Below are 10,370 nucleotides of genomic sequence, written 5' to 3' on the forward strand. Positions count from 1 at the left end.
AATATTATTTCTCAATTAAAAATCTTAAGGGCCTTCGCCGTTATTTGAGTGTTCAAGTTCGCATTCAACTAACAATTTTGTTTTGCTGCGGAACAACTATAAGACTTGGAAATTTCAACCATATGTTCTGATATACTACCCGCTGAAACGCATCTACAGAGTTGAAATCGGATTTATTAAAAAGAGCCATTTTCATTTATGAACTTAATAAAAGATTTTAATAAATTCTAATTTTCTCGAAAACTCTTGCAAAGAAAATGCTGTTTTCCCCTGTATATATATATATTTATCCATTGTTGTTGAAAAATATAATTTCTTTTTCTCAAGATCTACATTTCAAAAACTCCAGCTTGACTTGATGGAATAAAATAAAAATAGAGGAAGAAATTAGATGTTGTCGCATATAAATCTGAACGTTTAAAGAGTTAAATGGAAGAACCAAGTAAGTTATGTTTTAAGAGTGTCTATAATCAGGATACGAAGAAAAAAGTGTATCCGACATATTTCATTATAGATATTTTAGTAGGCGGAGCTAGTAATCCTTAGCTTGATTTTATTTATTACTACCCAATTTGAAATAAAAAATCATGCATACTTAAAACTAATACGGGTTAGTTATTTTAGAATTGAAGTGAAAACAAAAAAATTTTGTTATAAACATAATTATAGTCATGCGAGCACTTTATATTATGTTCCAGAAATTGTCACTTACCAGCTTCTTCCACTTTATTTATTTCAAAATTTTTAAAAATGTAGGAAACACAACAGAGAAAAAAACCGTTTCCAATTTAATATAAGGTTATACTATAAAGTTATTTTTAACAATTTAATCTTTCATAATTTAAGGTTATCAGTACATATTAACAAGTAAATTTTTCTCATATAAACTACAAAATAATAAAAATGTTTTTTGTCTGACAATGTTAACAAGTAAACATTAAAAAATCTTTTACACGCAAATTTTAAGAAATTCTAATTTACAGCAAGTTAGATGGCCAGCTCATTTAATATTTTGTACAGGGTTTTTCTTGCTCAGTAGTTAAAAGTATTTGACTGTTCTTAAAGTACAATTCTGGATTACAATACACCGAAGAGCCATTACATTATGACCACCCTCCATCTATAACAATAGGCTCACCCAAGTTTTCTCGTCAAGGAACAATGTTTTCATGGGGCACATTAGGACCTATAATCCTCATAGAACAATCCCTGACGTCTGTAAACTACTAGAACATAGTTGCAGACCAGGTTCACCCATTCATGGCAACAGTTTTTCCTGCGGGGGATGGTGTTTACCAACAGGATAATGCGCCATGTCATAAGGGTCGAATCGTCATGGATTAGTTCGAGGAACATTCCAGTGACTTTCAAGTCATGTCTTGACCCCCTAATTCACCTGACCTTAATCTAATAGAACATTTGTGGTCCTACTTGGAAAACCAAATTCGTGCTGCCACGCTACCGCCTCACAATGTGAAGGAATTGCAGGACCAGTTGGTGAGCGCTTGGTACCAGATACCTCAGACTACCTATCAGCACCTTGTGGAATCAATGCCANAAAAAAAAAAAAAAAAAAAAAAAAAAAAAAAAAAAAAAAAAAAAAAAAAAAAAAAAAAGTAAAAAAAAAAAAAAAAAAAAAAAAAATACAATTAGGAACATATGGTGATTACTACCATATTGACTTGGAAAAGGGGAATTCTCTGATGTCCCTGGGGAAGCTAAAAGGAAGTTGGCATACATACCATAAATCTTGCCTTTGCTAAAATATCAAATTATTTTAATTTAGTATGTTCAATTCTTGCACAGAGTACAGGGAAGAGAGGCCTAAATCTAATTTGAACAATACTGTTGTTGGCCAATGCGCCTCTTCAAAAATTATATTATTTAAATTTCCTTATTTTGAATAATTAAAAGAAATTTTTACTGACCATTACTTATCAGAAAAGCAATATTTTACTCTGGATGTCAAAAATTAAGACAACATTACTATAAGACATTCATAAAAATATTTAAGAAGAGGTTTAATATCATTACTTTGTTTTGATGGTACATAATTTGAATATTTTGTTTTGTCAACTGCATTATCTCAAATACATTTTTTTAATATTCTTTTTAAAAAAACTTTCTGGTTAACATCTTGTGAATAGAAAAATAAAAATAAATGTATAAAATAAAATAAGAGAAATATTGAAAGCAAGATATAAATATATTTTATTCACATAAGCAAAGAATGAACAGAAAAAAAAAAACACATCACAGATTTTATAATATTAGTTCTTAGTTAAATCAAGAAGACAAAAAAAAAATATTTTAAAAGTGCATTTCAAATTTTTATTTTGGATGCATTAATTGTAGAATAAAAAAGGGTGCTTATTACAAAAAAAAAAAAAAAAAAAAAAAAAAAAAAGGAANAAAAAAAAAGAATAAAAAAAGGGGGAAATCACAAATTCATAAGAACTCTTATTTATGGTAAAAAATATTTTTGAATCTCTCGCAATAAAGTAAGTGGCTTTGGGGTCAATTTACGAATAGATATATATTTTCGAGTTTAAATTAAAAAAGAACTAAACAGCAATAAATTGAATAAAAAAAATTACTTATCATATTTATTGTTCTTAGCAAATTGTGCTGTAACATTTAATGTTACAGCGCAAAGGTTTGGTTTCTTCTGTATTGAAAGTATTGCAGAAAGAAACTGCAACAACTTGCAAATTGAGGTGAATTAATAACATAATTTATGTCTTAAAATAAGAAAAAAGATGATTCCTTTATAAGTTATTTGATTTAACATTTTACTTACCAAACTATTAAAACATAATAAAAAATGTGCAGAACTTTTTTGTTCCATTAAATATGTTCCATATAATTTTTTGTCCCATTAATTTGTTCCATTTGCCCATTTTACACTTTCACAAATATTTTTTCAATATTATATTCAAATTTTTCATGAAATTTTTAATTTGGGACTACCAGCACATTATAAGTTTAAATGAAAGTTAAATATCTAATACTTTTTTGGTACATAAAAGGGTTAAATTGTCAAAGTCAAATTTTATCAAGCAAGGAAACTGGCAATGATTCATAATTGCCTCTTCTTTAAACAGATAAACTGTAATACCAAAATAATTATTCAATAACACACTGATTAAAAAACTTAATTTTTTTACTTATATTTTAACAAACAAATTTTTCAAATTCTCTAGAAGAAACCTTTTAACAATTTAGGCAGTAGATTTCAGTTCGTATAGTTAATTTTTTTAAAAATCTAATAGTAAGCTACAAGACTCACTAAAAGTTATCTTTTGATTCAACATCAATAGTTAGCAATAATAAAAGGTTTTATAATAACGATTCAGGGGAGCAAGCTATGAATCTTTTCAACTTTAAACATTAGATGGATTAAGAACTTATCAAGCAATACAGATCATAATTTCTATATGACATCATAATACTTTTTTCTAGAAATGTTGTTTACAAACACATAAAATAATTATGTAAAAAATTATCTATAGTAGTACACATTAAAAACTTATAGATTATAACAGTCAATTCTGGTTTAGAAAATTGTGGCCCATTCTTACTGATCAGAACAAACCAATCTACTTAAATTGCAGATTCTTAATTTTTATTCCATATTTCTTACAAATTTAATTTTTAAGAAAAAGTTGTAATAAAATATACAACTGGTGCAGTATTATGTAATATTTTTTTATTACAAATAAAAGTTCATCAAAAAGTTAATTTTTTTTTATTTAACTTTTAACGATTTGTTAATATAAAGAGAGCAAATGGAGAAATACCTCCACTCTCTAGTATTTTAACAAGCTAAAGTAAATTTCAACTTTTTGGCAATTTGACTAAGTGCTCCATTGGCTCTGGGTCAGGGAGCTTGCCTCATCATACACAATTTAATATTTATTAAACTTTTGGCATAAAATTTCCCCCAACTTAATTAATAATAAGATAGAATAACGCTAAAAAAAAAAACACAAGCAGGCATCTATCTATAAGAAGAAAGCTGCTTGTTATAAAGCAAAAGGTGAAATGTTACCACTAAAGTTTAGAAATTAGTTATTCTACAAATTACCTAACTAATGTGCAGATAACTAAGGTGACTCATTAAAGTACCAAAAATTTTTTATTTTTCAAATTAGCACATAACCTATTGACACATAACCTATTAAGCACTCACATAACCTATTAAGCACTCACTAAAGTGAAAATAAAATTTTTACATGCTTAATAAGCAGCATGTATGCTTAAATAAACATAACATTATGTATTTATTTCTCATTATCTAAAAAAAAAAAAAAAATTCAAATATAACAGTTAAACAACTAGTTGATCAAATCAATAATCACTTTAAAAATACCAAGAATCACACAGTTTAAAGTATTATTCCAATTAAGAAAATTAACAATGTCATTTAATTTTCAATTTCTAAAGAATTAAGTCAAGACAATCAAGAAATTAGTTGACAGAATGATAGAAACAAACTTTTAAATACTGAAGCCCTTAACGTGCTTATTTCCTAGGTAAGGTGGGCAGCATAATTGGCTCATAACTTATTAAGCAGTACTAAAGTGAAAATAAAATCTTTGTATGCTTAATAAACAGCATGTATGCTTAAATAAACACAATGCTATGCATTTATTTTTTGCTTTTTTTAAAAAAAAATCAAACTACAACAGATAAACAACTAGTTGATAGAATCAATCATCAATTACTTTAAAAATACCAAGAATCACACAGTTTAAAGTATTATTCCAATTAAGAAAATTAACAATGTCATTTAATTTTCAATTTCTAAAGAATTAAGTCAAGACAATTAAGAAATTAGTTGACAGAATGATCAAAACAAACTGTTAAATATTGAAGCCCTTAATGTGCTTATTTCCAAGGAAAGGTGGGAAAAATTCGTGATTTGGTATTTCAACGGACCAAATCAATACCTGCAGGTTAGTTAGATAACGGCTTTTGGACGCTTTAGCGGTAACATACAAACACCTAAAAAACAAGTTATAAATCACAGGTATTATATATATAAAAAAATAGTTATAACTAAAAAACGTGAGGTTAATACATTAATGAAAGCCACATATAAATATATTTTATTCACAGTCAGGTAGCAAATGGGAATAAAAATACACAGCTGCACCAGTCAGCTTATTGATTTATCTGTACCATACCAGATGATAACATATCTTGAGATTTCTACCTAACACTAACAGTCAAGCTCTCACAGAATTGAATCATTAAATGCTATACAGTCTTTTTATGTAATACTAAAATTGAGGCTGGTATTGAAATAAATATTATAATACATAAGGATAGTGGAAGACTAAGGGTTAGGAAACAATGTTCAATCAGATCTTTTGGTGGTCTTTGTGTACTCTGCGCAGGATTATGTACGGGACTCCCAGCTCAAATCTGAAACAGAAAAACGCAATTAAATATCTAGGAAAATAAGATTTCAGTTTTTTTTTGTTGATAATGTCATTAAAATAAATAATGAATTTTAAACCAGAATTAAATAAAGATACATTTTTATTGCACTTTTTCTTATGTCACAAGCAGAGTTTGTTGGATTAAATTATTGAGTTACTCTTTAAAAAAAAAAAAAAATGATTTTTATGATTTTAAAATGTATCGGTATGTTAAATGAATTTCAATTAGTGAAATTAACCACCTATCCTTAGTTTTAAAACACATTATACAAAACCACAACTAATTTCAATATAGCAAATATATGTCTGTATCTTAAAGATTGCCTTTTCTTAAAGGAAGACATTTTTTTTCTTCTTCTTTCAGATAAATGGGCTAGTGAAGTTATTCTATATAAAATTATTTGTAAACCTATGATAAAAGAAAGATTATTTTTCTTATTTCAAACATTAAAAAGTAGACAAATAAAAGTGAAATAAATTCTTTGATTTGTTTATTAGACTGTTTCTCAATTTTAAATTATAATGCATTTCTTTCTCCATTAATGTGCATTACACATTTGCATGTATTATGTACTATAAACCAATCTTTAAAGCATAATCATATTCATAAAATGTAAGTAACTATAATCTTCAGTTTATTAAAATTTTTTAAAAAGATCTGGCCCTAAGCTTCTGTTTTAAACTATATAATTCTGAAATATTTTTATGGCATACATACAACAAAAGTTAGGACTTTCTAAATAAGGAAAATAAGATTTTTTAAAAAAAGAAGAAAATGAAGAGAAAATTATGCAAAATAATAATTTAATAAACCATATTTTGTATGCAGAAAATTTAATAAATAACAAAGGTTTGAACATTGCTTAATGGGGTAAAAAACATAATTTTTTTTAAAGCTTTTAACAAGAGAATAATTTATTGATGGTTGAACACTTCAGATAAAATAAAACGTGAAAAATGTTCAATTACCCATTCATAACTCTAATTATTTTTTTAAGATTAAATTACAATATAAAAATTAAACTATTAATATAAACATGAAAGGCAGAGATGGGAAAACTTACTACAGAAATCCCAAACCAAACCCAATTGACAAAACATATAACTTTACAAAAAATTATTAGTGAATAACCCCTATTAAACCACATTTAGATATACAAATTGTTGAGACCTTATCATCTTTAGCAATCTGTAGTTTTAGATAGATTTTGATCAGTATTTAAATTTTAAAAATGATAGAAATTTTTTTGAAGTTTGGCTATTTTTCAACTTTGTTAAAGATAAAGCAAAAATTTGGAAAATTGATAAAATAAAATTTAGAAACAAGAGAGAAAAATGTCAAAAAAAGAGAAAAAATATGGATATTGTAAATAGCATATTTAATGAGACATTAGTTTGCATTCAGTATTCCAATAAATCAATACTTAACAAATAACATTAAACTAATGGTCGAATATATTTCATTTTATAATAAGATCTTTTAATGGAGAACAATAGCACAGCTATAAAAGGCATTTAAAACTGAAAATTCATTTCATGTTTTCATGCTATTTTGAAAGTAAAACGGATATTTCTTTCATGGATAACTTAAGACCTTACAACTAAGTATCTGGCAAGGTTATAAATGCAATTTCCTTGATATTTTAGAACAACTGCCTGAAAATTTGTACTTAATCTATCATACTAATTTAGGAATCACAGAGTGGCAAGTTGTGCGCAATTTCTATTCTTCTGATATGCACCATGGATTCAGCCAATTTACGGCAGCCAGTGGTAGTACAAAAGCCTGAAGGGTTGAGTTTGTTTATAGGGAAGAATTGAATGTTGCACGTTGATAATACTGAATAAATCTACTAACTTTACAATAGCAAGAAAAAAAAAAATCATTGATTCAAGAGATATGAAAAAAAAATATTTACAGATATTAATCAAAATTTTTGAATATATCATATCAATTACTTATAAATGAACAATTCTAAAAATAGATATTAAATTTTGATACATCTCAACAATATACCCTTTACTAAGTTGGGTTTTAACCAAGTATGAAATTCAATTAATTTTAATGAAAAAACACAGTTATGTAAATTGGTCAGCCTCTTTTTAGTTACTGATGAGTTCACACATGCATAAGCTTTTGCCTTCATATTAGTTTTTTTTTTAATGGGTCAAAAAAAAAAACCCCTAATGAATTGAGAAAAAATAAAAAAAAATCACGACTGATTTTAACTATAATGGCACCCTTTTGGCAGCATCACTAATAAATAAAATATTTTATTACTTTATAAAACTTGCAGACTATTGTTAGTTGCTAACATTAGCTAGCATTTAACGACTCAAAGTAATTAAACAAATTAATTATGAAAGGCAGACTGTTTTTACTAATATAATAATGCATAGCTGAAATTAAATCCATAATTTAGATACACAAATGTGAGTTCTATCTAAAAGTTTGAAGAATATACTACAATAATTTTCGAAGAATAACAGTCAAATTCACATTATCACAAAATGCATAGATGGTAGGTTTTTTATTATAGTAATTGGTGTTGATAAAATTCAAGATGAGAAAGGTGCTAATGCTTTGGAGTACATGTTTAAAAGTATAGATTTAATTTTTCATAGGAATATTAATAACTTAAAGAATTGTTTTATAACTTACCTATCTGATGGCCAAAATTTCATTGCTGGTAACTGCTCTGGTACTGTATCCCAAGCATCAAAATATGCAAACAACACACAAGCACTGTAAGACGTAATAGCAATCAGTATGTGCCAGGCACCATGCAAATATGGGAAATTTAACTTGGACCAAACTTCACAAAACAAACGGTCGTTTATCCAACACACCAATGCAGCCAACCAAAGTAAAGCACATCGATATCCTAGTTTGACAACTCTGGGATTATTACATCTGTATTAGAAAAATTTATTATTAGATTTGAATTTTGAACATATCACAAGCTGAAGTTGACAATAATAACAAATTAAACACAAATTATTAAATAAACGAGATTGTTACCAAGATTGCAAAATAACTTTGAACAAAACATAAAGCACATTGCCTTAGCATATTCTGTATGAAAATTAAAGTTACACATTTATACATAATAGTTTGGTAAGAAGCAAAAATTTAGATTTAATAAAAAACTTAATGTAGAAAATCATAGAATATTCTGTTGATTAAAATAATTCAAAATTTAATTAAATTAAATTGAACTGATATTACTAGAGTAAAAGTGAAAAGTTTAAATTTCAAGGAAGTATATCAAGTATCAAGGAAGAATTTCATACTTTTTTACTTTGTATGCATAGGTATAGTATTGAATCTTTATATTGTACACCTAAGAATAATATTTGTACATATTGTACATCTAAGGATAATATTTTGATTAAAAAAAAACAACAAAAAAACAAACAAACAGAAAGATGGACGTAAATGAATTAAGTTTTGTTTTCGGCTGACGCTTCTTCCATTCATTATTCGCCCAAAATGAATATTCTGCATTCAGGAGTATAGGTTAAATACTAAATATTTGTATGTTGCATCTCTAATTTAGAAGCAACAATTGATGTTTATTTCTGACAATTAAATTTTTTTTAATTAAAATTTTACAGTGCCGAGCACAATCTTGCATCTATTTACAATTTAAAAACTCCTTGAAAAAGCTTTTTGAAATAACCGGACCCTATTTGCACAAATTCATAAAAGCAGGATCCTGGTTGAAAGAATGTGACTGAATGATTATTTTATATTCACAAATTACGAGTAATTTTTCCACAATTTTATAAAAACAGGACCTTTCACAAAATGTCTGGAGAGACCCTTGATTTTACAAACATTATAAGCCATTGACATGTATTGTTTTTGTACAAAAACACAAATATACTCTGCGAAGTATAGAAATACAATCTACAATGTGCAATAGTATTAAAATCTATAATAAAATAATTATATCACGAGACAAATCTACAAACAAAACAAGTTAAGGTAAATTAAGGTTTAAACCTTTAATTTATATACAACTGCTTTTCTATTTACATTGAAAGTATAAATACATAAAAATAATTCAATTTAGAATGCAGTACAAAATGCTTCACAATAACTAAGTACACATTGAAAATGATTTAACATTACACAATTCAAGGTTCAACTTTCAAACAAACCTAATGAATATTAGCACTGTATACATTTTTTAAATGAAGGTGAGTATACTAACAAATAAGTTTTAATGCTAATTCCACAGTATTAAAAATGAATGGTTTGAGCATATATCTTTTCTTAAATTAAGGGGACAAAATAAAGAAATATCAAAAGTAAAAGTAAGTTGGTAAGGAAATGTATCCAGATTTTTCATATGGGAAAATTTATTAAAAAAAACTATCAAATTGTAATTAAAAGATATTTTTTAAAATTTATTTTAAAATCATATACATTTGCTTGTGGCGTTTGATGTAGTATCTCAATTTGAAACTAAGTGTTATTTTTTCACAATAGTTTAAATTTTTTTTTTGTTTTAAACTTTAGGTTAGTTGCTTTTGTAGGGGAACAGTTATTCAGAAACTAATAGTACACTTATCAGCACATTTAAACAAAATAGCACATTAAAAAAGAAGCATACACTATACATTTAATTAACAATTTGACTTATTTATAAAAACACCACTGTAATTAATTATAATTTAATTGTATTTATAAGCTACTATAATACCTCCGAATCTCAATAACCAATAAAGCAGTCGCAGGAACACCAAGACCCATCAAAGCAAAAGCATTTAACACAGGATGAATGCATGTCAATAATGTAGCTGCACAACATACAATAGCCATGTAAAGCTGGAAAGTTTTTCTGCAAAAAAATTTCATTTATTAGAAATAAATTTTATTTCACCTGCAACTGCCTAAATATATATATATATATA

The 10,370-nt window shown here is 26.5% G+C and overlaps 1 protein-coding gene across 3 annotated transcripts in view; it reads right to left on the reverse strand.

Annotated features, from left to right (window-relative positions):
- Window positions 1–5,088: 5,088 nt before the first annotated feature.
- LOC107442283 (alkaline ceramidase) overlaps window positions 5,089–10,370 on the reverse strand; it is an 11,353-nt gene continuing 6,071 nt past the window's right edge. For all 3 annotated transcript variants that reach the window (XM_016055811.3, XM_043044653.2, XM_071177735.1), the window contains 3 exons: window positions 10,160–10,297; window positions 8,110–8,361; window positions 5,089–5,430 (listed from right to left, as the gene is read on the reverse strand). In XM_016055811.3, the coding sequence (XP_015911297.1) occupies window positions 5,367–5,430; window positions 8,110–8,361; window positions 10,160–10,297 (454 nt within the window). In that variant the 3' untranslated portion in view covers window positions 5,089–5,366. The remainder of the gene's footprint in view (window positions 5,431–8,109; window positions 8,362–10,159; window positions 10,298–10,370) is intronic.

Source organism: Parasteatoda tepidariorum, chromosome 2 (assembly GCF_043381705.1).
Source record: "Parasteatoda tepidariorum isolate YZ-2023 chromosome 2, CAS_Ptep_4.0, whole genome shotgun sequence".
Taxonomy (NCBI): Eukaryota; Metazoa; Arthropoda; class Arachnida; order Araneae; family Theridiidae; genus Parasteatoda; species Parasteatoda tepidariorum.